General features: G+C 53.5%; 2 protein-coding genes and 1 long non-coding RNA gene across 7 annotated transcripts in view; all 3 read left to right on the forward strand.

The window, feature by feature from the left end:
- Window positions 1–1877, forward strand: part of SLC24A4 (solute carrier family 24 member 4) — a 107382-nt gene extending 105505 nt beyond the window's left edge. For both annotated transcript variants that reach the window (XM_036411674.2, XM_036411675.2), the window contains exon 17: window positions 521–1877. In XM_036411674.2, coding sequence (XP_036267567.1) covers window positions 521–673 — 153 coding nt within the window. In that variant the 3' untranslated portion in view covers window positions 674–1877. The remainder of the gene's footprint in view (window positions 1–520) is intronic.
- A 2987-nt stretch (window positions 1878–4864) lies between these two features.
- On the forward strand, window positions 4865–7552 carry LOC123651252. The gene is made up of 2 exons (XR_006739845.1): window positions 4865–5685; window positions 5825–7552. It is a non-coding gene; the product is annotated as an uncharacterized LOC123651252 (long non-coding RNA).
- A 10988-nt stretch (window positions 7553–18540) lies between these two features.
- The window catches only part of RIN3 (Ras and Rab interactor 3), a 126435-nt gene continuing 117791 nt past the window's right edge, over window positions 18541–27184 (forward strand). For 2 of the 4 annotated variants that reach the window (XM_045571937.1, XM_036411574.2), the window contains exon 1: window positions 18541–18904. In XM_045571937.1, the coding sequence (XP_045427893.1) occupies window positions 18861–18904 (44 nt within the window). In that variant the 5' untranslated portion in view covers window positions 18541–18860. The remainder of the gene's footprint in view (window positions 18905–27184) is intronic. The other 2 variants (XM_036411571.2, XM_045571935.1) reach the window with 1 other exon arrangement.

Below are 27184 nucleotides of genomic sequence, written 5' to 3' on the forward strand. Positions count from 1 at the left end.
AGCCTCATGCGTCATGACGTTGGATCTACCCGGTCACTTATGAGTGTTTGAAAGCCCTGCCAGGGAGGTGTGGATTTAGAATGAGGGTGTGCTCCAAACTGTCCCTCCAAACACACACACACACACACACACACACATGCACACATGCACGCATACACATGCTCACGTAGGAGAAGGCAGTCCAAGCTGAAGTGGGCCAACAGGAGCCTTGGAAGTTTCGCTGAAGGAGGCCGAGGTTACCAAGTTCTGAAGCAAAGGGGGGGCCTGGCCGAAGATGTAGTTGATGGAGGCTGGGATGGGGAGGGCCTGTTCCCTGCGGGCAGCTAGCGTGTGTCCCTCAGGGCCGGGCCGGGTCTCGCCTGGCGTGGACAAGTCTGAAGCCTGCAGGCATCACCCCTCTGCTCCAGCCCGCACTTTGGAGGAAGTGACAGGGTTTCCCAGTACAGAGGCCTTTTGTCTGTATTTCTCTGCCCCCCCCTCCCTCTTCCACCCACCCAACCGTCGCCCTCTCTCCCGCCAGGTCCTGGGCATCCATCTCAACAAATGGAGGCTGGATTGGAAGCTGGGCGTCTACGTGCTGGTCCTCTACGCCATCTTCCTGTGCTTCTCCATCATGATCGAGTTCAACGTCTTCACCTTCGTCAACCTGCCCATGTGCCGAGAAGATGACTAAAGCAGGGCCCGCCCGCCGGGAGCTGTGTGGACGCCGGCCTAGGTCCTCCCCGCGCCTCCTCCCCGCGCGTCCCCCGCACGGGCAGCCGCTGCTGTCTTTTCTCACACTGGAAGGAAGAGCCATCGTGGTCTTGGGCCTTGGACCAGGCTGCCGGGCATCCTCCTCCTCCTCGGAGCTAGTTCTGCCCTGCCGAAGGCCAGATGCAGGGGTCGCTATTTGAGCATCTTTGAAGTCACAGGCGTGTGGCGCGTGCCCCGTCTCTGGGACACTTGGGTCAGAAGGACTTCTGGGTGCGGTTTGTCTTTCCGTTCCTGAGAGATGGGGGATCGGTGACAGTGACGTCTCCTGGGGCACCTGCAAAATGGGAGTGTTGTCCTCCAGTGTCTCCTGCGGGCCAGAGGGGGGCGTCGCTTAGGCAACGTTTGCTGCAAAGGGAAGGAGAGCTGACTTCCGCTGGAGCAGGGGCCTCCTCCTGCCAGGCGTGTGAGGCTGTGACGGCAGACACCCTACCCCTTTCTCCAGACCAACTGGGAGAAGGGGAACAGCTTTTCAGGTTTGTTTATCGTTGTTTTTACGGCAGAAGCGAGAAAGCAAGAACACAATATTCTCCTCCTTGTACTGATGCATTTCAGAGAACGGAGCAATGATCTATTGAAAACGAAATGTCCTGCAGGACATCATACTTGAAATGGGGACCAACACGGTAACACTCATGGAGAACGGGCCCTGTGTGTGTGGTGGTGTGTGAACACGCTGACACACGTGGCTTGGAGCTTGGGAAGGAGTGAGAGACAAACCTCGAAACGGGCGCTGATGCAGAGGCGGAGCTCGTGGTTCACAGCCATACGTTCCGGACCTTCCGTGCGAGGTGGTGCGAGGTCCCCTGGGGTTTGTCGTCGCTCTGTTCATGCCCGACTCTCAGAACCATCCCGTTGAAAGACCCAGTGGTTGATCGGCCCAGCAGATCTCATCGCACGTGGAGCGGGAAGGGGTGGGCTGGCGTTCGGTTCACAACCAGAAGAGAGAGATCCCGGAACCGGGACTTGGAATGGTTAGAGCTAAGTTTCTTGAACCTTCACAGCTTGCTCCACGGGAAAGGCCAAGGGCGGGAGGCTGACTCAGAGATAGAGAAATATTCATTTCCGATCGCTTCCGGGCTCTCAAATATATATATATATATATTAAAAAGGTTTATGAACACAAACCATTTGTGGTTTCTGAAAAGAGAGCACAATTCATTTTGTATGTACAGAGGTATTCTTATTTTTGTAATGTTCCTATCGCAGGCGTCTGTCCGATTCGATGCACTTTTAACAGGAAGCTGTTTTGCACAGAAGACTGAGTGGGAATCACCCGTGGTGGTGAGAGGAAGGAAGGTTTTTAGTGATGACTCCCGGTAGTGGTGCGGTGAAATCCAGTGGCCGGTTCCTTCCGGACACACAGCAGTTGGGACCCAAGGTGGGGTTCGGGGCTGAGATCTCTAAGGCCTCTCGGATTTCAGCAGGAGGAAGTGTTCAAGCGTGTGTCCTTTCAGTGAGCATGAGCCTACGCTGGGCCTGGACTCTGCCTCCAGGCTTCCTTCCTGGATTGATAGCAGTGTTAGCAGCTACACCCCATGAAGGCTTCTCTTTGCTGCTCTATCTAGATGGGGGGTCTCCGTGGCCTTCAAGTTGAGGATAAAGGTGATTTTCCTAAGAAATTAGCTAAGTGAGAGGCGGGGAGGCCATAGGTCATCGGTATTAACTTAAGATGCAAGGGGTTCCGAGGGCCCCAGATACTCTGTCCTCCTAGCATCCTAGCAGCTGGCCCGGGGCCTCCATCTTTACAGACCCATTGGGTTTCAAAGCGCATCTGTCTCTTATCTTCATTCTCAACCCCCTTCTCTTCCTCCCCCCGTTACATAAGTAGGGATTTTTCTCCCTTTGAACGGAAAAATTCGTCTTGGAGAAGTGACTCTAGGTCACAGTAAGTAGCAGAGCAGGGACTGAACTCCAGATTGCCACCCATTGTGGCTCCGCCAGTCCAGCGGGGTGGCGATCCTTGGGGAATGGGGGCTCAGGCTGTGCAGGTGTGAGTATGATTTTGCCCTTGTGGTTGGTTTTTATCATTTGAGTTAAAACTCCATCAGATGTTCACTTGATTCCTGGGTGCCCCAGCTCGTACCCCAATATCTCTCCCTATCCAACGTCCCTACATTGTTCCTGATAAAGGGAAATAGTTTCAGCTGCAAGGCGCAGGCCACATGGCATGGCCCCAGGATGCTATCCCTGCCAGTGTCACTAGTCTGAACGTGTGTATCGTGTTCAGAGAACGCTTCCTAGGTACCGGCCTTTTCCTCAGCGGAATCCTCCCGCATTTATGAAGTACACTGCAGTTAGCGTTTGAGACTAAAAATAATGTGTTTAACATGCAGAGCACTCCCGGTTAATTCTCTTTTGACTTGAATGTGCCAGTGTTACCTCCTTAAAGCCTTGATGCATTTATCGTGCTTAGGAAACGATATATACACTGTAGGTGAAAATGTCTCTTTTCAAAAAATTTTTCCATCACACATTTAAACGACTGCTTGATTAATTAGGCCTTCGTTTTAAAATAATGCTTTTTTCCCCATGCAGGAATATCCCTTTTCTCCCCCAAGCTAATTAGCATGGGGTAATTACTCTGCTACCAAAATAAGCAATTAAAAATTTTTTAATTTAGCTCTTGTAGTGGGGGGGCGGGGGAGCAACAGAAAAGGAAAACAAACAATTGCCCTCGGATAGAAAATGTCTGTGGAAGCAGGAGCAGGTGTTCCTTCTGATGGCTGGTTTGGAATTCGCCCTAACCAGCCCGAGTGGAAGGTGTGTGATGTCTTGAGAACTGGCCCTGAAGGCAAGTTCTGGGTCAGCTGCGGAGAGAGACGAATGGGTGAGGGCATTTTGGAGGGTGGGGGGAGGGGGTCAGATTCCTCCCACCCTTCCCATGAGCCACCATCAGCTGGCCTCTGTGTTTTCTGTCCGTCCGTCCGTCCACCCACCCATTCCTGGGCACAGGCCTTGCTGCCCTGGTGAGTTTCCATCAGCTCCTGCTGCCACCTGTCAGGGCGACTTCTCGCTCTGCCTGCCAATCCCCGGCCTTTGCGGACCTGAGCAGCTGATTGGGCACCAGCCCTCCGAGCTAACCCAGGCCCGGTGTGCACACCTCTCTAGAGCGGCCATGGAGACCCCGACCAGAGAACCCTCCTCCTGGGCTGCCAGGCTCCAGGGCGTCTTCCCGGGATGAGGATGTGAAAGCCTTGTTGTATCTGCAGGAGCCCAGCACTCAGGGACACCAGAGTCACCCCAAGGTGGGACCAGGGGGGAGTGGGTCCTTCTTTCCTCTGAGTCTTTCTCTTCCCTGAGCCCTGGGCCCCTCCCTGCCCTGAGGGTGGGGTGCGCACAGGTGAGAGGGACTGGGAGGTATGAAATGGACTAGTGGGTCACCGTGCTGGGCAGTGCGAGGTCGGCTGTCACATTTGGGGACTTTCCCCCGGGAGTCAGGGAGCGCGTAGCCAAGCCCTGCAGCTGGTGCTGGTGCCCCTCAGTGCATGGTGCCCTCCCCCGCCTGACCCTGAGGGCACTGAGGGCTGGGCGTGGTCTCTCCCCTTCCACCAACCTCTGTTCCCTCTGGCATGACCCTCCCCGGCTGGAGAATGTGACAGCTCCAGCACATGCCTGGTGGGGTAACAATCATCAGGGGGTTGTTCGCATGTGCCATGAAGTAAATATTCTCAGTCCCTCCAGTGCAAGCAAGTCACACTCAAAGGCTCACACGGGCCAGATAAGGCTGAAGTGTATGTGGTCCGCAAGAAAACAAAAGCTTCAATTTTCATAGAAATGTAGGTTTATTTCAATAGAGACATGCTGAATACAAAGGGCTGAAATAAATGAGTCATGGTTAACATAAAATAATAGAACATTTTAATAAAAATCAATATTTTTTTCTTGAACATTAACTTACCGGACACTGAATAACTGCACAAATTAATAAGGGTAACGCAAACAAACCTATTTTTCTTCTCCAAAAGCAAAATATTTCCTGTTGTGTACACCAAACAAGTCAGTCCAAGACTAATGATGTGGCCATTGGCTGCTAAAATATTCGCTGTTGGTATTAGCGGAGAGAAATGGTGCACCTGCGTGGAAGGTGAGGAAGGGAAATGAATGCAACACGATTATAGTAACCGGTCATTAGCAAGTGTTGTAGTTCATTATTAATAATTACATATAATAGGATATTGTAAAAATTAAGTTACGAAATTTTTATTAACATGTTTCTTACATACCGTTATATTGACTGGGCCACAAAAACACGTTATGGGCCGCATACGGCCCGCGGGCCTTGAGTTTGACACGCTTGTTCTAGTGCCTCCAACATGGCTTCCATGCCTGCCTGCCTCCCTTTCGGGCAGTTAGCAGATGTGTGCAGGGCATCTGAGATGATCCAAATCTTGGGAGCTTCATTGTCACATCGTGCCCATAGGAACTTCCAGAAGTTTCTGAAAATGCTCTCTGGGGGGTTCTTCGGTGGCAGGAAGTCATCATCCCTCCTCACCCAACTCCCTGCCTCCCCAGTCCCTCTCTCCCTGTCTCCCTCCCTCCCTTTCTCTCCCTGTGGATTCACCCAGAGTGTCTGGGCCCCCCACAACATGTGAGCACCTACTCTCTCTGGCTTTGCACTCTGCCGCCCCTCAAGGTTCCCTCAGTTCCTCAAAGCATGGGGAAGGGCCCCTCAGCCCTCGGTAAATCCTCCTCCTGTCAGTCACGTGGGTCCTTCCATTGGCCCAGCCCACAGGGCAGAGGACACAGTGGGGGACAAATTCTGCCCCTCACTTTGAGCCCTGCCTGTTGCCAACCTGGTGGGTGGGGACCCCTGGGCTGTGCTGCAGAGAAGCCCCCCCAGAGGGCACGGTCCTCAGGGGCACAGATTTCCAAAGGGCATTTAGGTGGTGGTATTTGCTTTTTAATACGAAAGACTAAATTGGGACGCTGGTTGTGCACTGACTTCAGGCTGGTGGCCGAGAGGAGAAGGCCCACCCAGCCTGTCCCCGCTGCCCGACCCTGGGGAGCTGGTGCCGCGTGCAGTCAGGAGGAGGGGTGCTTTTCTCCTCTTCCGCCTCCCAGGTGGACCTAGTTTTTCTGTCCCAACAGCAAAGCCAGAGGAGTGGCCTTAGAGCTTTGAACTTTTATGGGGGTTTAGAGAATTCTAGCTTTCCAATGACAAATGGCTCCGGGTTCCAGGGACTGGCTTGGCATCACCTTTTGTCTATGTATTTCTAGGCTTCTCGTCGCCTCTCAGTGTCTGTCTAGCGGCTGAGGTCCTGGAGCCTTCCCCCTCTTGGCAGCAGGGCCCGAGAAACCCTCTCTTCTGGTCTAGGAGAATGCCCGCTGCCTGGCGTCCTTGCACAGACGGGGGCGATGAGCGTGGAAGACACTTTCTGTACCAGGGGAAGGGAAGTCCAGCCGTGGCTGTGTGGCCTTCGGTAGATCGGTGGGTCTGGTTGGCTGTTGCTTGGGTAAAAGCCTGATCACAAATACAGGCATGATCCACACCTCTTCCCACCGCTGCCAGAATTCAAACAGTTGCTTTTTATGCTGCATGTGGGTTGGGGCTTTTCCACAGTCATGGCCAACGGAACCCTTAATCCCGGAGAAAGTCTGTGCCCTGCCCGCCCCGCCGCCGCTGCAGAACAATTTGTTTGAAGCTGTCAAGAGAGAGTGTGTGCAGCTTCCGCTTCTAGCTGCGTGGTAGGAATACAGGGAGGGTCCCCTTGGGATTCCCAGACATCCAGACGGACACCAAGCCCCTTCAACAGAGGAGCGAGGCCTCTCCTCCCAGGAAAGGTGGCTGGGTGAGCAAGGCAGCTGTTTTTTCAGATCAGGTATTCTAATGTTTTGTTTTTTTCTGGCCACGGGGTTACCACTGCCCTCACCCCCAGAGGTACCCTTCCGAGCTGTAGGACACTTCCTGGAGCTGCCCCCACGTGGCTTGGCTTAAGCATATGTGGGGACAGTGGAGAGAGCTGTGGCCGGCTCCTGGGGAGTCTCCTCGGGAACTGCTCGTCGGGACGGCTGGTGTCTGGTTCAGAGCGCACTCTGCCTGGCAGGCGCCCTCTGCGTGTGTCTCTGGTCCAGCAGCTGCCAGAGGGAGTGGATGCTCTGTGTCCTCACACAAAGAGAGCCTTGATTACCTAGAGAGGAAAGAGGGCTGCCAGCCAGATGGGGCCAGTCCCAGGAGCAGAGGCAGAAGCTGCCAAAGAGAAGGTGGGGGGAGGAGAGGCCCGCACTGCCCGGATGCCCAGGAGGCGGGCTGGGCACCGTTTCTACAGAGCCGGCCGTGTGACCTTCCTGCGGCCCCGCCATGACCTGCCCAATAGCAGGCAGATAGAACCAGAGAGCCCTGTGCCCAGAGAGAAACCCCTAAACAAACAGCCCAAGCTAAGAACTTTGGGGGCCCTTAGACATCACTTGAGTCCCCCACATGACATCTCGGTGTACTGGGCCGAATCCTACCTCCTTTGTTCACTCTCCTCGGACGGAGCAGGATCCGTGAGCCGAAAAGTTGTAAATAGTAAATCTATTTATCCCGCTTTTTACTTTTCAATAACTGTGACCTCCTGCACTGTGAATGCTCTGTGTGTGACCTGAGATTCTTAGCTTAATAAAGGTGTCATTCCATGGGAACGAATTGATATTATTGGTTACTAAACACTGGCACGAGTCTGTTTTCATTGTGAAGAAAAAACCTAGAGTAAACATGAACGAAATCTTGATCAGAAATATAGCAGTCAGTGTTGTAATGCAATCTATCAAAGTCTATACACGTCAATAAAACAAATGAGCACAAGTTGTCTTTCCCTATGCAGAGCTTCCGTTCGCATTTTACTAGGCATACATATGTGTATTTTTTTAAAAGAATATTTACACTGGAATAATAGCCATTGGAAACCATTTATATTTGCACACTGAAAAGAAAAAAAAAAGAAATTCAAAAGGATGAGGGTTGGAGCTTTTGAATGATAATGATTGGTAATGAATAAAACAATGCAGAAATCTCATAATTTAGCCAGTGCAAATGGGTCCAGAATGACCAACCCTTTACTACCTCATCAGGCCCCTTGTGGTCACACAGAAGGGCCCTGGGCCAAGCTGTCACCATCTTGAAATTCTTTTTTTTTTTTTTTATAAATATATTTTTATTGATTTCAGAGAGAGAGAGGGAAATAGAATCATCAATGATGAGAGAGAATTATTGATTGGCTGCCTCTTGCACGCCCCACTCTGGGGATTGAGCCTGCTACCTGGGCAGGTGACCTAACTGGGAATTGAACTGTGACCTCCTGGTTCATAGGTTGATGCTCAACCATTGAGCCCATCTCAAAAGTCTCAATGTTGTTTTGTACGTTTTCATGTTCACACTGAGTCTTGCAATGTGGCTGCTCCTGCTCACCGGAATGAGGCTATGCCATCAGCTCTTGGGCCTGGAGAAGTTGAAATTTCGGGAGAGGTTCTGGTTAATTCCTTTATCCAACAGGTTTCCTGAGCCGCAGCTACCTCGGGTGTCACTCCAGACTTTAACATGCACATGAATCACCGGGCCATTTTGTTAAAAAAGCAGATTGGCTCAGTGTGAGCAGGATGGGGCCCAACATGCTCCATTTCTAGCACATTCCCAGGTGATTTGAATGCTCCTGGCTCACACTGAGCGGTGAGGAGATCAGTCCTACTCAGAGTGTGCCCTGGGCCAGTGGTTGGCAAACTGCGGCTCGTGAGCCACATGCGGCTCTTTGGCCCCTTGAGTGTGGCTTTTTCATAAAATACCACGGCCTTGGCAAGTCTATTTTGAAGAAGTAGTGTTAGAAGAAGTTTAAGTTTAAAAAATTTGGCTCTCAAAAGAAATTCCTATCATTGTACTGTTGATATTTGGCTCTGTTGACTAATGAGTTTGCCGACCACTGCCCTGGGCTCCTGCACAGGCTCACAAACATTAGTCTGCACCACAATGAGCATAGAAACTGAGAGAATAGAAATACTTATGGCAACAGGATGAGTTAATTTTATGCCGGAACCTTTTTATTGCATTTTTTCTGGTGGTTTTTATTATACTTATAAAAAACATCAATCCACAGTGAATTGGAATTTTTTAAATATTTGGGAAACATCTCTCCCACAGGTTCTACTTCAGATGAGTAAGTCAGACACCCCTTTCCTTTAACTCTTTCCTGTTTAAGTCAATCCACAGTGTATGAAGACTTTGTCTTGCTAATTCCAGTCCTGAAGCGTTGTGGGTCCTCAAGCCACGAGGTCTTAGTTCTGAGCATATCAACCCATCAGGCGCCTCCTGGCGTATCATGTCAGCGAATAACATAGTGCGTATTGTCCCCATTTCACAGATGGGAAAAATGAGGCACAGAGAGCACTGGGTGCCTCAGTGATTCACTGTGAGAGCCAGCTTTGGAAACCAGGTCTCCTTCCATTTCCCTGGGGCTGCCCAGACCAGACAAAATAGCTGGTGGGGGACACCCCACGTCAGGGCCAGCTTCATGGGCACGCCACCTATGTAGTCCCAGGCCCAGGCTTAGAGGATCCCACACTTAGAAGGGTCCCGTGCTTCGTTTAACACTCAGCAGAAGCTGTCTTGAAATTTGCATCCTTTTTGAGCAAGGGGTCTCCCATGTTCATTTTGCATGGGGTCCTGCATGTCACGTAGCCAGCCCTGGCCTAGGCCAAGGTCCCTGTGAGGATCAGCCATGCAGGGCCAGCATCTGAGACTTCTGTGGACAAGACTCCCAGGGCAGGAGGGAGATCACATCTTCCTTTCTGAGCCTCAACATCACCTTGCTCAAGGCAGTATTAATTACGGCCCACCGAGTTGGATTCAAACTTCTCAAAACATTTCTCTGGGCTCCCCTGACACAGAAAAGGCACAAGATGGAAGGCACGGAAGCACCCATGGAGCTGGGCATATGGTCTACTCTTATAAAAACAAGTAAAGGGACAAAAGTAAGTCAAGGAAGGGAAACTAACATTTGTCACCAGCCTTATATTCAACAGACACTGTTCACCACCTTCTTGATCACCTCCAGCTGTGAGGGCCGTGTGCCTCCATCCATCTTCCAGAAGAGGAAACGTGGGCCCAGAGAGGCTGAGAAACTCGTCCGAGGTCACACAGAGGACAAGAGTGGGGCTGAGACGGGAACTGTGCTTTGTGCTGCTGAAGCAGCCAGAGCGGTCCTCTCCCGGCACTCAGCCACTCTCACCGGGGCTCGTTCAGGAAGTGAGTCCACTTTTGGGAATGCTCTTACCTGAGGTCCCAGGAGCCTCCTGCTGAGGGCACACCTGTCTTCGGACCCTTCACTGAGATGAGCTCAGAAGCCCAGGCTGGGACTGTGGCTAAGAAGACCAGCATGAGCTCAGACTTCCTCACACGGACCGACCTGGTCCCACCCAGGCTTTCTCACGCAGAAGGCTTGAGGACACCACACTTGATTTTTAGAGGAAGTAAATGTCCCTGAAAGGGAGAAGTGAGAGAAATAAATCACGGCTTCACCCTTAAGTAGTTATGGGCAGTCTTCTCCTCCAAGCACACTCTACAAAAAAAAAAAAAAGAAAAGAAAAAGAAAAAGACAAATGAAGAGGATTAGCAATTACCTCTCAATGGTGGCCACTGGCAACCCAGTCTCTTCATTGCTGCTCTATCTTCCTCAGCATATCGCTTCTGCCTCATAGCCCCAAAAGGCTGCCTACCTTCATCTTGACTGCAGTCTCATGAGATCTTAAGTCAGACCCAACCAGTTAAGCTGCTCCCAAATTTATGGCCCATAGAAACTGTGGCCGGGACCGGTTTGGCTCAATGGATAGAGCGTCGGCTTGGGGACTGAAGGGTCCCGGGTTCGATTCTGGTCGGGGGCATGTACCTTGGTTGCGGGCATATCCCCAGTAAGGGGTGTGCAAGAGGCAGCTGATCGATGACACTCTCTCATCGATGTTTCTAACTCTCTATCTCTCTCCCTTCCTCTCTGTATAAAATCAATAAAATATATTTTAAAAAAAACTGTGTAAGAGAACAAACAAAAAAATTTTATTGTTTTTTAAAGCTATAAAATGCTAGAGTAATTTGTTATGCATCAATGGATAACTAGTAAATTATGTATACAGGTGTTAGCCTGTTAGCTCATTTGTTCAACTGTCCTAAATCCTAAACTTGGACACGCACGATGAATCAGACATGATGAAAGATTGCCATTAGAACATGAGGAGTTCCTGGGGGGTGGAGCAAAATCATGTGGTATGCGTCCTTGCCCTTGGAGCCCTTTCTGACCATCACACACAGTAGGGTCACAGTGCCTGGCACATAGTGGGAACTCTGCTTCCCAGAGAACAGCTTCAGCCTCCTGGCTTGCCTTCTGGTAGATGAGCCAACTTGGAGATGATGAGCTGCTAATGCTCAATTACCTGGCCTCTTCTCAAAAATGTGGATTTGTTTCCCAGAGGTCACAGTTTCAAAGTCTCTTTCCATTCTCTCACTCCAAGTGCTGCCAAGAGAAAGGATGTGATAACCAGGCAAGTGAGTCTTTCCTGGGCCAGCTGCCTTCCCCCTTGCCTGCAGCCAAAGTTAAGGGCTGAGTCCTTCACACCCACCAAGGGTTCCCTTCTCCTTTAGGCCTCCTGGACCATCCTTCATTGGGGTGGAGGGAAGAAAGAAAATGATCTTGAAAATGACTCTCTCATGCCGAATCTTGTTGTCAGAGCATATTGAATTTTACCTACAACATGACCTTGTTTTCTTAAATTATAAGCTGTGCACTACTCTACTATATAATCCACATGGCCAATTAATTCTCACTGGGGGCTTTCACAGACTTTTGCAAAAACACTTGTATCTATAACAAACCTCTTATTGCAACTGAGGAGCAATAAGAATGTTGTAAATGAACATGTTTTTGTTTACCCTCGTGGGTGCCACCAATGTGAAACAATCAACATGTAAGTCAACACCTGACTCATACATGGATGACATGAATGACTTCTCTGAATAACCAGACAATCGCCTTTGAAAACCAGAAGAATACTTGCTTTATCTTTTGTGCTTTTTGTAGATTAATGTCTAGAGCTATGGCATGCTTTTAAAAACAGCTCTTTTGAAGTATAATTGATATACAACAATGGCACATGTTTAAAATCCACAGTCTGATTAGTCTTGATAGAGAGGTAAATGTCCATGAAACTGCCACCACAATCAAGATAATAATTATATCAACCAACCCCGAACGTTTCCTCGTGTATGGCATTGTTTTTCTGGTAATTTCTATGCAGTTGTAGTGGACACTGTTGGTTATCTACCAGACATCCATTCTCTTCTTCCTTCCCAACAGAACCCTAATTTTGATGAGGTCTCATCCTCTCTCTAACATGATCAGGAAAGATCACTTCCACACCCAGGACCCCATGTGGGTCTTAATTAACATAAGCCCATCGGTGCATGATATTCTCCTGGTGACTGGGCCAGGCATGTGTCCTGGCCAACCACACTGCATGGACTTCTGTTCCAGGCATAGCAGGGAGGCTTTCCCCCTTTCTTGCAGGACGGCCCCCAGAGACCCTGATTCCGGCGGGCACTGGAAGTTGTCTTGGAACCATGAAGAACTCTCCTACAGAGAAGAGAGAGGGACCAACCTGAGTGACGGATGGCAGTTGAGCCTTGATGGTTTGCACCTGGGCCTGTGGTGCCTAAGGTGGCTCCCAATGAACCCTGCCTCTTAATGTCCACACCTTTGTTTAATCCCTTCCTCTTGAGGGTAGGCAGGATCTCTGACTTGCTTCTGACAGAATAGGGCAAAGGCGGTGGTATGCCACATCTATGAGTAGGTTATATATGGTTGTGATGCCCATCTTGCTGGTGGACTCTCTATTGCCTTCGCAGCTTGCACACTTTGATGAAGCAGTGGTCACACTGAAGATTCCCACACAGCCAGGCAATGACAATGACCTCCAGCCCACAGCCGGCAGGGAACTGAATCCTACCAACCACCATGTGAGTCTGGAAACAGATCCTTCCCTAGCTAAGTTTTCAGATACAACCCTGGCCAACAACTTGATTGCAGCCTAAGAGAGACCCCAAAGCAGAGGCAACCATCAAAATTATGCCAAGACTCCCAATTCCTAGAGACTGTTGAGATAATAAATGTATTGTCTTAAGACACTAAGTTTTAGGGTAATTTGTTACACAGCAATAGCTAACTGAAGCGCTAGCTTTTGATTTACACAGGACAATCCAGTTCCTTTGTACTCAATCCCTAGAGTCTGGGTTTTCTGTCACATAAATCCAAGAGCATCTTCCAATGGCAAGGCTCATCCCACCCACCATGACCTCCCAGGGCCTCACTGATGTCACCACTTGATAGACAACGAATTCAGGGCATTCTTGACCCTAATTTTAGCCCATCCTCTGATGGCACAAAGTTGGCACAATACTCACAGTGGAACAGAACTCAGAAATGGAAAAGCCTTTCTCTTTGTCTCCAAGCTGTTCTCATTTAGCCCACAAGTGCTTATTAAGTGTCTGCTGTTTGCAAAGCCCTCCACTGGATATTGGCAGGAGCGGAGGGGAGGGAGAGGAAAAAATTAAAAGGACAGTGTAGTCCCTGCTCCCGAGGAGCCTGCACTCAGAAGGATAATTGAAGCATGAGACCCGTGTAGTGTCTGAAATATATGACAAGTGCAGGTTAAGAGGACACTTCAGTTGGGAGCAGACGAGCTTCAGGGACAGGCCTTTGAGTCAGATGAACCGATGCAGCTGTGGTCAGGGCAGGACCCAGGTTCCCTGAGAAAGATCTGGGAAGCCTCCAGTTTCTGCCACAGGGGTGGGTGGGGCTGGTCAAGGGGAAGTGGGACACCAGGCAAGAAGCCCACTGATAATCCAGGTTGGGGGTGCTTTGAAAACTTTTTTGGGTGTCTCCTCAGTTCATGAGCGCGCTCTCTCTCTCTCTCTCTCTCTCTGATATTGCCAGCCAGTGCAGAGGCTTTGTTCCCTGCTGACCCCTGAGAATACTGGTTGATTTTACAATAAGCGCCCGCCCCCCCCCCCTGGGCCCCCAACCCGCCCTCTTCCCCTCTTCATAAGGATTTCTCCAAAGTAACAGGGAGAAATTTTCAAAACCCTGTGGGGCTTACTGGGAGTCAGAGAAGAGGGAAAAAGTCACAGAAAGAACTGGGTTTGGTACCTACTTTTGCAAAACAAAATACAGCATACAGCAACCGTTTTACTCTAGTTCACAATTTTACATTCAGGAATTCAGGCAGGGCCTGGCTGGGAGTTCTCCCATTCCATGTGACAGGGACAGAGGTCACTGCACGACGGTGTTCAACCAGCAAATGGGCTGGTCCTGTGTAAGGTTTGAGCCCAATTTGTCTGACTCCACAGCTTTGCCTTCCTGCTGCCCACCCCCCCCAGCCTTTCTCTACATCCCAGGAGGCTGACCCATAGGGACTCCACACCCATAGGGACTGACCAATGGGCTCCCAAGCTTTCTGCTTCCAGCTGGCTTTGTAATTGGGGGTGGGGTGGTGTCGGGAGCCGAAAAAGAATTAGTGACTGCATCTTAAAAGACACCTCCATCTTAGACATTGAGTTTCTGACTTACCAGAACTCATGTGACAAGCTGCGGTGTGGCAGTTAACTAGAAACAATCTAAATGCCTAGCAGCATATCTGGACATTAAGCAAGACACACCTGTTGTGATAACTTGCCCCGCCCCGGAGAATTTCTGCTGTATCCTCCCCTGCAGGCACATCCTGCTGATACACAACCCTTCCCGCCCTGGAATGTCTCCGTGGCAACTTCCCCCTACTTATATTGCGGCTGCAACAAATAAAATTTGAGGCTTGATCAGAACCCTGTCTTGCCTCTATTTCTCCGCGTCTCCTGTCCTCCCTCATTTCCTTCCAGGTGTCTCCTCGCTCCCACGTTGCTGTCCTGCTGGCGGGGGCAGGGTGGGGGGAAAGGAAAGTTGGGGGGGGGGGGGGGAGACTACATGAGATTGAAGGGAGGAAGGGAGGAGACAAGAGTATTTATTTTCCTGGTCGCCTCCCTCAAGACTGTCGTGACAGGCTGTGTCCCTTGATGCAAGCCCCTGCCCTGCTCCACATGAAGCAGATTAACAAGAGAAAATTGCCCAGTTTCTTTACATAGGTATGTATGGAACCCCACCTACACGAGAGTCAGAGTCCCCACATACATGAGAGGTTGGAAGTCAGGAAAGACTTCAGAGGGGAAGGTCATTGGATGATGATAAGAAGAGCAGATGTTTAGTAATTACATGCTTGCCTTGTCTTAAAAATAGGTAAAAAAAGTTCTTCCTGATAATCATTTCTTATGAGCAAGGCCTCGAGTTTAAGTCCTTCTAGGTAGTTTGGGGGTGGGGAGTGGGGCTGGAATAAGTTTCTCTTGAGCTCTCATAATAACCTGCATACTACAGAGGCACATCTTGGGGTGACTCATTCTGAACCCCTCTAGTAGCAACAGGGTCAGGGTGGGGCTTCGTCTGGTGTCCTCACCAGAGGAACTCCATCTTCATGGAGCAGGCGAGAGGTGGGCCTGTGGAGGCCTCTGTGGGCACAAGGCGAGAGCCTCGGGGTTGGCCCCATGGAACCAGGCTTTGAGGGGCTCGTCCTGAGTTTCTCAGCAACGGCCCAGGGAGCAGAAGGAAACCTCTTTTGGGGGAAGATGTGGAAAAGTGGGATTACTGACAGCTCACACCAGCCTAGAAGGGCCTGAGGGACTGTTCTAGATGCTATCGTTGGATAGATCTTGTCCCTGGGGCCCAGGGAGGCCTGGGAGTGGTTGAAGGGTTTGTTTTAGCAACAGCAAAGGACTACTAACAGCACCCTGGGCTGGGTACCTTCTTGCCACCTCACTGGTGCTTGTGACTTGTACAAGCTGAGGCACTAGGAAGTAAATTATCCCAGACTACCCAGCTGGAAGGCTTGGGCTTAGATTTGGATGCAAGTTTGTGGCCGAAGCCTGTGTTTTCAATCAGGGAGCTATAGTCCTGTCCAGCGACATGAGGAGAAGATGTTCCCATCCAGTGAGGAGAGCGTTTAGCCTCCAGAGGAGAGGAGAGGTCAATGGGTCCTGGTCATGAACGAATGGGGGCTGGGTGGGAATCTGAGCAGAGGAGGAAGTGGAGTGGCTGGAGCAGTCAGGGTGGCCTCCAGGAGGCTGTATTTTTTTTTTTTTTTTAAATAATAGTTTAAGATAGAATTCATATAACATACAATTCACCCACTTAAAGTGCACAATTCAATCTTTTCAGTGTAGCCACAAAGTTATGCAACCATCACCACCATCAACGCTAGAACATTTTCTCCCCAGAAAGAAACCCTGTAACCATCAGCAGCCAACCCCATCCTCCCTTCTTCTCCAGCCTCCGACAACTGCCAGTGGCTGTCTCTACAGATTTGTCTATTCTGAACATTTCATGTAAATAGTACCCTACAATATGTGGTTCTCTGTGACTGGCTTCTTTCCCTTAGCGTAATGTTTTCCCAGTTCATCCATGCTGTAGCATGTATCATATGTCATCCCTTTTTGTGGCCTAATGATATTCCATTGGATGGGCATGTCAGCAGCAGAAAAACAGCGCCGGGTGTTAGACCAGTGGAGTCATGCAGGACCTTGGTTCAACAACCTGGGTACTTGAGTTGTGGCTAAGAAAGAATTCAGAGCCAAGACTCAAACTGTAAGAGAAAGTTTATTTAGCAAGTCACAGAGGTAGAGGAAGTGAGCCTTGGAAGAAATGGGCTCAGGAAACGAGTTATAGATGCAAAAGGCGGGGCCCTGGGAGCTTAGGAGAAAGAGAAGCAAGGAAAGGAGTTATAGATGCAAAAGGCGGGGCCCTGGGAGCTTAGGAGAAAGAGAAGCAAGAAAAATGCACCCAGGGGGAGGGGGTGGGGAAGGGCTCAGGCATGCTCCACAGAGAGCTCCTTGGCAGGGTCCTTGCCCTGAGGTCTCAGGGGAGAATCTCAATAGAATATTCATCAGCTTCCCAGCTGGGCCCTTTCAGGGTTGAGGTCTCACTAATTGGTCAGGCCCCAGGGCAGGGGGTTATTAGTCATGGCAGCTGGTCCTGATGTCAGCCATGGCATCTCCCAACCTGGTTTTGCTGCTTTTCTGGGCCTGGAGCTGAAGCACACCTGAGGCCTACATGTCATCTCCAAGGTTAATGTGTAAGGGAGTGGTGGTTCTAGAGCTTGGAGTTTTGCCCATTGCTAGGCACCTGGCCTATCGGCCCCACGCTGCTCAGGCCTGTCTGCCTACTACAGAGAGGCCACATCTTGTCCATCAGTGCATTAACTAATGGACACTGGGTTTGTTTCCGTCTGGAGGCGATTGTGAATAACATTGCTATGGACACTCGTGTACATTTTTTGTGTGGGAACATGTATTTTCTTTTTTTGGGTGTGGCACTGCTGGGTCACTCCTTTTCCTTTTGGGGAGCTGCCAGACTGTTTCCCAAAGCGGCGGCACCCTTTTACACTCCTCCTTGGAGGCTGCACTTTCAGTGCATTTCTCTCCCATTCCTGCCAGGCTGACCTGAATGTCAGGAAAGACAGGGAGGAGCACGTGAGCGGAGACCAGCAGGGCAGAGGCGTGGCGGCCTCAGGAGGCTTCTACCAGAGCCTCCGGCCTGTCTGCACTTAAGCTACTGTGTGGTCCCAGGCCTGTCATCTCCTCTCTTTAGGTCTCAGCTTCCTTATTTATCCAAGGAGGTGTTGACCAGTGGGTCTCAATACCCCCCTCTCCCCCCACAAGGGCCACCTAAAATGTCTAGACCAGCAGTGTTTCCCAAAGTGTGGTACGCGTACCCCCAGGGGTACGGGAAGAGTTTGGTGGGGGTACGTGTTGCACCGGAGTTTGGTGGGGATATGCACTGCACCGTGCTTAGCTGCGCCTAATTCTACGTTCTCATGAGGACGAGGGGTATCAGCGTTACAAAAATTATAGAAGGGGTACACATATGTCAAAAGTTTGGGAAACACTGGGACTCTAGAGGAAGTTTTGCTTATAATAAGGAGAGAGTGATACTATTGGTATCTAGTGGGTAGAGACCATGAATGCTGCTAAATATCCTGCAATGCATGCAACAGCTCCAAAAACAAAGCATTAACTGGCCCCCAGTAGTGACAAGGCATTCCACCTGGCATTAGACTGAGGAGACTTCATAGTGTCCCGCTCCGCTCGCTGTGAAATGCTCTGAGGGCATTTTTGGGTGTCCCAGGCACTCGGACTAGAGGCCTCACCCTCCCACGGGGGTTGCTGTGGGTGCTGTATATATGTCCACGGTTGCGGTGGGTGTTGTATGTAGCTTCACCCTCTGCTCCCCTCTAGGTGTGGGGCAGATGGATGAGGTCCCTGGCTGGGCGGGGGAACTGACTGCCTTGTGAGATAGTGAGCTCATCGTCAGTGGAGGCATCCAAGAGCAGGAAGCACGGCCACCTGTCAGGGGGGGGGCGCTTTGTTTCTGTTCTGGGACCATCCCTGGGCGATTGGGGGACTCCTCGTCCCAAGAGTGCCCCGCGCAGAGCTCCTGGCCTTCCCCACCTGCCAGCCCGCGACCATGACCGTGGCGGGCAGTGGGAGCAGGGAGCGCCCTCCTCCCCACGGGACTCCTGGCCAAGTTGGAGACGTTTCTCAGAGTTTCCTTCCCGGCCCTCCGGGGGCCTCCCGGGCCACAGCACTAACCCCAACCCCAGCCCCAGCCCCAGCCCCAGCCCCAGCCCCAGCCCCGCCGCCGAGGCAGCACCCGTGGTTGGGAGCCTCCGCCAGGCACCGCCCGCGCCAGGCCCGGCCCCGGGGGCGCGGTCGCCGCTTTCCGTGCGCCCTGGAGGGCTCCGGGCCGCGAGCCGCCGCCGAAAGGCTTTGACCAAAAAAAAAAAAAAAACACCCTTGACCACCAAGGCCGGCCTCTTCCTGAGAGCCCCGCTCGCTCCGATACAGGAAGTAGCGGGGCGCGGGCGCCCGGAGCGCGGCTTCCACTGGGCGCGCGGCTGCGGCGGCGCCCGCGGCCCTTCCCGAGGCGGCGCCGGGGATGCGGGCGCCGGGACCCCCGCGGCCACCGCGGCCCGCGCCGCCGGCCGCCTGAGCCTCCGCCTCCGCGACTGCCGGCGGCATGAGCCGACGCGCCGGGGCGCTGGCGCGCGAGGACCCCGCGGGGTAAGTCCGGGGCCGAGCCCCTCCTGCCTGGGTGGCCCCCGTCCCCCCTCCCCGGGCCGCGTCCTCCAGCCGCCCCACCCGCACCCCCGTCCTCCAGGGCGCTCGGAGCTCCGGGGAGCCTGGGCTGGGGACCTCGGGGAGTCCCGCTGAGCCCAGGCCGAGCCCCGGTGCAGCGCGGAAGGGGCGGCCCCGGGGAGCCTGCGGGGCCGGAGGAGACTTGGCTAAACTTCCCGGCTCCGGCGGCGCTCGCTCGCGGGGAGAGCCAGCCGGCGCGGGTGCCAGCAGGGCGCCTGTCTCTACCTGTCAGAGCCGGGCGAGGGGCCGTGTGGACGTGGCCCGCCGGCTCCCGTCCCTCCGGAACTTTGGATGCAAACTCCCGAGGCTCCGCCTGCTCGCCGGGCGTGCACAGGCGCCGGTGCCGGCAGGACTTGGAGTGGGAGGCCGGGATCCCCGTAACTCTGGGCGCCCGCGGCCCATCCATGGCCAGCCCGCCTGGACTGAGGACCCACCGGGATCCACTCCCCCCACCCCATCCCTCCTCGCACCCCCACCCCTGCACTGCCCTCCGGGGCATCCGGGGACGGTGACCTTCGGACCGGCCTTTGCCAAGCCGGGTGCTTGGGGAGGGACCAGGGCGCGCGTGGGCTGAGCGTGTCCGGCGGCATCGCTGGGGAGGGCGCCGCTTGGAATGTGTGGGAACCAGGTCTCTGGGGACCAGTGTCACCGCCTCCAAACCCCGGGCTTTGGGACGGCGCCCTGGGCGCGCTCCGAGGAGGTTCTGTGGCCTCACTCAGCCCAGCGGGAGCCCAGGGCAGCTGCAGGGAGGCGAGGGGACTCCCATTCGCAGGCAGATTCCCGGGAAAGACTCTCAGAACCTTTCTGGGTGCCAGGGTTGGCGGGACGCCTCTAGGAGCGCCATTCCCAGGTGTTTTTGTTTTTGGTTTTGTTTTTGGTTTAAAAAGTCCTGGCCTACTTCTGTGATGGACACCCAGACCCAGACGCTGCCTGGCCTAGCTGGGTGAGCTCAGCTCCCAGGGCCTTCTCGGTTGTCCGCTGGTAAAACTGGAGGCTTGGGCCCGTCTGATGCCGTCCTGAGTGGAGGTGGGGGTGGGGGGAGCAGCTGGAGATGTTGGCTCCCACTCTGGTGGGTGGGGTGGCTTGGAGGGGCCCTTCCATTCCTCTAGATTGGAACGCCTTCCTCCTCCTGCCCAACCCCTTCCCCACTCCCACACACACACACACACACACACCCGTTGTGGCCCCCGTGGTGTGCCTGCACGCTTTCCCTTGGAAGTGGCTTCTGGAGAGACAAATGCCATCCAGTGGGAGGAACTGGGAGTTCTGCTGGGGAAGGCTCCCTCATCCCCCACCCACCCAGGGGCAGGTATCGGGTACACCCAGTATTTCTGGGTGAAGCCGGTAAGGAGGCGTTTCCCTGGGAGGAAAGAGGGGTGAGAGGCCAGCGTCCTAACCTCTCCAACTTCCCATTTCCCTCCCAGCGGTGACTGAGCCTGACCCACTTCCTCTTGCCTGTCTTTGTTCATTAGTGGGCCGGTGACTTAAACTCTCCGTACCTCCCTGAGCTCATCTGTAAAATGAGTAATAACTACCCCTCACCGTTGTCTTCAGGATAAAAGAGAGAGTGCCTAGAAGAGCTTTGTACCTTGGCTTTTGCTGTCATTACTACTGTTGTTATTTGTCAATATTGTTATTTGTGCAGCCCCTCTGTTTGCCAGCTGTTTAACCTTGGACCAGAGATCTGGCCTTCGCCTCATCTGTAAATGGGGGGTGCTGATAACGTCCACTCATAGGGTGGTTATGAGCGTTGGATGAGCTAAGGGTTAACACACCAACTCAGCTGGGGACCCCGGACCAAGGGCCCGGGAGGGAGTGGGGGTGGCGTGAGGGTGAAGGAGGCTGCAGGATCTTGTCAGGCCTTCTTAGAGCAGTGCCTGGCACATACTGAAGGTCAGATGAATATTGGTTTGTTGCTGAAAATGTTGCTTTAAGAGGACCCCACGGGTTGGAAGGTTTCCTAGATCCCATCTCCTTTAGCCTTGCCCCAGGCACAGCAAGCATGCCCAACTCAAAGGCTAACACGGGCCAAATACGCCGAGGCATGCGGCCTTCGGGCCGAGAGTTTGACATGCTTGAGGAACAAGAATCCCTTTGACGACATTTCTGAAAGGCCCCGTGACAGAGAGTTTGCCACCACTCGACAGGCAGCTTACCTACGAAAGGAATTCCTGAGTTGCAGTCTGCCTCCTTCTAAGGTCTATCATTGGAGACGCTGCTCTCCCCTCAGGAGCCCAACCCTCTTGTCTCTCAGGGGCCAGAGGGCGGCTCTCCGGTGCAGCCCCTGTCCCCTGGGCCACCTGCACACCTGCCGGGTCCAGGGTCCCGGGTCCTCAGCTGAGCACAGCTGTCCACCTGGCTGCCCAAATGGATGGTGGGAACGGATGTTCAGACAGCTGGAGAACGTCTCCCACACTCAACCCCCAGGGACCCGGAGGGTGTCCCTTGGGTGTTGGCTCCCTGGAAGAGGAGCGTGAGGATCTTGACAAGCAAACCCTGCCTACTTCTGGTTGAAAATGTCAACTGGGGACAAAGGAACTGCAGACAGGATGCCCAGTACCTCTCCCTCCGTTCAGGGTTCTGCTGATTCACGCAAGACTCATTCAACAGACAGTGTCGGCATGAGGTGTGGGCGGGGACCCGGTGTTTAACCAAGACGCTGCCCTGTGGCCGCTGGCATTCCCAGGATAAGAGGCAGAAAGTTAAGATGAGGGGCGTGGGGAGCCCAGGGGTGCTGTTCTGAAGCAGGGGGTCAGGGACGTCCGCTCAGAGGAGGTGGCGTCTAGCAGAGGCCTGGAGGAAGCGGGGAGCGGGAAGCCAGACCTCGGGGATGTGGGTGGCCTGCTGGGAACTGTGCGAGGAGCGGAGTGTGGGTGCTGAGGACAGATGAAGGCTGGTCAAGTGGGGGAAAGGCTTTGGGGACCCTGTGAGCCAGGCCCACGGATGGGGTTCACAGGGAGGGGTGACCTGACGTGGTGTGGGCTGTCCTGAGGACATGACTGGGGGAGGGCCCTGCGGGGTGTGGCGGCCAGGACAGAGGGCTGGAGGCAGGGCTGGAGTGAGAGTGGAAATGTGGACGCTGGAACACAGGACGGTGGTGCTGGTAGTTGGGAGCGGGGGAGGGGGGGGGGAGGCGGGGCATCCAGGATGCCTCTGTGAGGGGAGGGGGCGGGACAGCTCAAGGGCGAGGTGCTGAATTCTGTGCAGGAGTCCCTGAGGGTGTGAGTGCTGAGCCCATGCTCTCCTATGCTTGACCAATGAGGGCCTGTGTGAGATTTCATTTGAAAAAGGATTCCACTCACAGACCTAATCCAATCCCCAAAAGTAACAACAAGGCAATGGGGACCCCCAAAGAGGAAGTGCCTTACCCAAGGTCTTAGGAGCCCGAGGTGGAGCTGGGCCTAGAAGTCTGGGCCCCTCAGCCCAGGGGGTGCTAGGGGCTGCCCCAGCAGGGCCTGGCTTTCTGTCTCCCGCTAACATAAAGTGGGGGGTCCTGCTGAGCCCCTTGAGAGGAGCCCCTCAACAACCCCAGTGATGACTTCAGGGATCCAGCTTCCAGCTCCAGCTCTGCCCACTGACCTGGGCCTCTGCTTTCAGGGGCCAATGCTCCCTGGTGCTCCTGGCTGGTGCTCACCCGGGAGACCCACCCCCTCCCACTCCTAAAAGAAACTCTGGCCCGCAGGCTCACGGCTCAGGCCTGCACTCTGGGCCCTGTGAAGCCCCTGTGTACCCCCTCTCCCACCGGCCCCCCATTAGGAAGTCACCGTAGAGCCAATGAGGGGCCAGGAGTCACCTCATTCTAGGCAAGTCGGCTTAGAGACAGTCGGTGCTGCTCTGATGGCCGACTCTAGAACTTTTGGTTGATTTAACTATTACCCTGAACCTGCCATTCACCCTACAACACAGGGGTGCCCAAAACATGGGTGTCTTCTTCAAGGTGGTGCTCAAGGGGAGAATCACAACATTAATGACTTTCCCAAACTGCTGGTCTCCCCTGTACCCCTCCCCCTCCCCATGACCCCTTCTGGTGCTGTGTGTTCGCTGATAGAGACAGATGACAGCTGCTCCAGGCCCAGTGAGGAAAGAAGCATGCCCCCCAGCTCCCCTTCTCCCAGTAATCACACTTAGGTGCCCGCCAAAACCGGTTTGGCTCAGTGGATAGAGTGTTGGCCTGCGGGCTGAAAGGTCCCAGGTTCGATTCCGGTCAGGGGCATGTACCTTGGTTGTGGGCACATCCCCAGTGGGGGTGGCAGGGGGGGGGGCAGGAGGCAGCTGATCGATGATTCTCTCTCATCGATGTTTCTAACTCTCTATCCCTCTCTCTCCCTCTCTGTAAAACATAAATAAAATATATTATTAAAAATAAATAAATAAAAGAAGACCCTAGAGTAGGGGTGTCGAACTCAATCAGAGAAGGGGCCAAAATCTAAAATCCAGCCTAAATCGCGGGCCGAATGGTTTACTGAACAGTCATAAACTGTCATTGTGATGGAAACGCAGCGGAGTGCAGTGATGACAGCGCTGTGCGGGCCACATTGCAAGGCCTGGCGGGACGGATTTGGCCCGAGGGCCTTGTGTTTGACACATGTGCCCTAGAGGAATCCCTGTCCCTCCTGCCCATTCCAGTCCTGCATGAAACCAATATCCCGCGTCACCATTCTGCCCTTCGACGTGCAGACCTGCCCTCAGCCTCCCCACATGGTGCCGCCACCTCCTCCACAAAGCTCTCCGTCCCCCAGTTCTCGGAGATGTCTCCTTTTTGAATCCTCCAAAACCTTTTCACATGGACTGCTTAGTCGCCTAGCAACTTTAGAGAAGCCAAAGTCCTTTACTATCATGTCTTCCTGCTTCATTATAAAGTTCCAAATTAAAGGGATCCGATTCCAGGTCTTCCTGCCCTGCATACAGTTGGCACTCAGCAAATGTTGGAGGAGGAGGAGGAGGAGGAGGAGGAGGATATACTGAATGGCATTTTTAAAATCGCCTCAGAGCCCTCTCTTTTAAGTCTGGAAGCACCTGAGCCTTTGACATCCTCAGCCAGGCAGCCCAGACCTCGGGGTGGGGCCCGGAAGGGTGGGGCCCAGGATTGGGAGGGGAAGAGCCCCCTCCCCTAGTCTTGCCAGCTTCCTAGGGAGTTGAGGGGAGACCCTGTGTCACCCCCACTCCCAGTTGTGTTCCCCTCTCCCTCCCCGCCTCCGTCAGCTGAGCTCCCCTCACTCCTGTGGGAGAGAGGCCGGGAGCGGGAGAAGGCGGCTCAGGGACCCACACTGCGTCCTCAGACGAAAGAAGGGAGTTCGCTGGGTGCGCGGGTTCTGGGGGGTCCCAGATGCAGGCCTGTGGTCCACCGATAACTTAGGAAGATGTCAGTGTGTGCGCGTGCATGTGGTGTGCTTATCAGCCAGCGGCGCCCAACTCTCTTCGCGGGCAGAACTGACCCAGTCTTTTCTGTTATGAAACAATTGGGTGAGTTGATGGTGGTTGTTCCTTTTTAATGTCTTTTTTAGCAAAATAGAAGGTTGCCGGAGGGAAGTCTGGAGTGCAGGGCTGCGGGAGTCGGGAGTGGGCCTCTTTGTGTGGCTCTGTGCTGACCAAAGGGGAGTTGGGGGACGTCTGTGGGGTGCCCTCCGCTGACTCGGGGTTGTGTTCTAGGAAGCAGATCCTTTCCTCTCTGGGCCTCAGTTGCCCTGTTAACATGAACTCAGCGATGTCTGAGGCCCCGCGGGTCTGACATTCCGCGCGAACAGTGGGAGCTGGTGTCCCAGAGCAGCCGTGGGGTTCAGGGATGGAAGCGCCGTTCGCAGAGAGGACAGCCTCCACTCTCCCCGCCTGGCCTGCCATAAGCCCCTGTGCAGCCTCAGACGCACCCCCCCCCACCCCCACCCAATGGGTGACGCTTGGAGGAGGCTCCCCAATGGCTGAGACAACTCTGAGGTCAGGAGCTTCCAAAATGGCACAGAACTCCTCTCCCTATCTTGCCAGTCATTCCTGGGGTGCCCCTACTCCAGTCAGTACGTGTTTGAACAACAAGCCGCCCGCCCTAGAGTGTCAGTTCCCTTTTAGAAGAAACGGCACAGGGAGCGGTTGTGGTCAAGCCCTGTGCGCGCGTGTGCACAGAGGCAGAACACGCTCAGGCCACATCCTCTGGGGCAACTGCGCCCGCCCGAGGACCAGGCCCTGCTCCCTCCGTCCATCCGCCCGAGGACCAGGCCCTGCTCCCTTCATCCGTCCGCCCGAGGACCAGGCCCTGCTCCCTCCGTCCATCCGGGGCCAGGCCTCCTGAGAGCCCCCAGACCTCCCCCCACGCCGGGGGCTCACAGAGGACCCGGTGGGCGCCTCCGGGCGGGTGTGTGCGGGGCCGGCTGCAGGGCTTCCTGCGACACACTTCCCCCCACAGAGGCGGCCCCATTGCATCACTGGCCCTGGCATCTTGATCAGAGCCAAGGACGTTTTGTCCCTTAGATAAGAGATGGGACTTCAAATGCCAAGCAGCGGCCTGACTCCTTGACTGGCATTCAATCGGAGGTGTCAGGGTGGAGTAAGGGCCCGTTTTATGGAAGACAGGAGATGGGGGGGAGGGGGGAACAGCCCTGAAGGAAGAGAGCGAATCCCCGTGTACCAGAGAAACTCCTGCAGAGGCTCAATGGTTCCCCGGGTCAGCCACCTCCAGAACAAAACAAATAAAGGGCTGCTTCTGAAATTTACCATCTGCAGTGTGTGTATATGCATGCATGTGTGTATGTATGTGTGTATGCACACGTACGTGTGTGTGTGTGTGTGTGTGTGTGTGTGCATGTGTCTCTGGCTAAGGGAGCAAGCTGTCAGGGAGGAGTTCACTGGGGACTCTCATCCTGCCTCCCTGTCCCCGCTGCCTCATCGCGGTCACTGGCAGAGACTGGCGCTGCACATTGCTCTAGGGATACTTAGCTCTTAGCTCTCTACCTGTGGTGACATTTATTATGCTTTCTTTTCTCTGGTCTTGACATTTTCGACAGAGCATTCATCTAAAATATATCCAGAGACTCTTTTCTCAACTAATGTCTTTCTCAGCCATCCTCACCCATCCATCTCTACAGCTACATACCCATCTATCCAAATACCTCCCTCCCTCCCTCCTTCCTTTCCTCCCTCTCTTCTTCCCTCCTTCCCTTCCCCTTCCTTCCTTCTTCCTTCCTTCCCCCTTCCCTGCATCCCTTCATCCCTTCATCCACCCACCATCTACCCAATCCACTCAACCACCCACCGATCCATCCATCCATCCATCCACCGAACATTTGTTGAACATGCAAGAGTTTCCGGTTTACTAGGGAAAAGAAGAGAAAGTCGCAGCACAGGGCACTGTAAAAGTCTCAGCACAAGGCGCCTTTACACTCACCTGTGCTGAGAGGAAAGACTCGCCGCAGAGGTGGCACCCATTGGGTTTTGAAGGGTGAGTAGGATGGAAACAGCTGAAACCGGGCATGTGCAGAGACAGGTGCCCCGGACAGGAGAAGAGCACAAAGCGGGAAAGTGGGGGAGCACATGCTGGGAGTCCTGGGAGGCTGTTTTGGGGACAAGGAGGGGGGTGCTGTGTGTGTGTGATGGTCCAGAGGTGCCCTGGGCCCACTCGGCTACCCGTGGGAACGTTTGGATTTTTCCCTCGGTGGTGAAGACCGCGGGTCTGCTCTGCCACTTAGAGCTGGGCAACCCCGGGCCAGTGACTTCACCTGCACCTGCCAGGTCACCCCTTCCCCCTCCTCCTCTGCCAAGTGGAGCCATGACCCCTACCTCACAGGGCTGCTGCCATGGTTACATGAGAGGATGTCCTTAATTCTCTGGGCTGTGAGACCTGTTGGAAGCTGTTACTTGCATTATATGGGATATGTGTGTGCCTGTGTGTTGTTTATTTAAAAAACAAAATAATAATAGCATTACATGCCTGATTTTCATAAACATACCCACAGAACAGTGACATTTCAGGCATCGAACAAGGTTACTATCTTTGTCCAAGTACATGTTAACCTAATTTCAATCTCTATGTGCACAATTGTGATCTGTCTACATGTGAATTTGCATTTCTCTTTTCTTACTCGTATTTCCTGTACACCTTTTCCCATGGCGTGCTGTGGACATAAGTTACCTACCTCCCGTCTTTGGCGGTCTCATCACAGTGTGATCATTTTAATGGTTGCGGTGGACAACATCTTTCCAAGTCCTCTCAGTTTTAGA

Source organism: Pipistrellus kuhlii, unplaced genomic scaffold, assembly GCF_014108245.1.
Source record: "Pipistrellus kuhlii isolate mPipKuh1 unplaced genomic scaffold, mPipKuh1.p scaffold_m20_p_41, whole genome shotgun sequence".
Taxonomy (NCBI): domain Eukaryota; kingdom Metazoa; phylum Chordata; class Mammalia; order Chiroptera; family Vespertilionidae; genus Pipistrellus; species Pipistrellus kuhlii.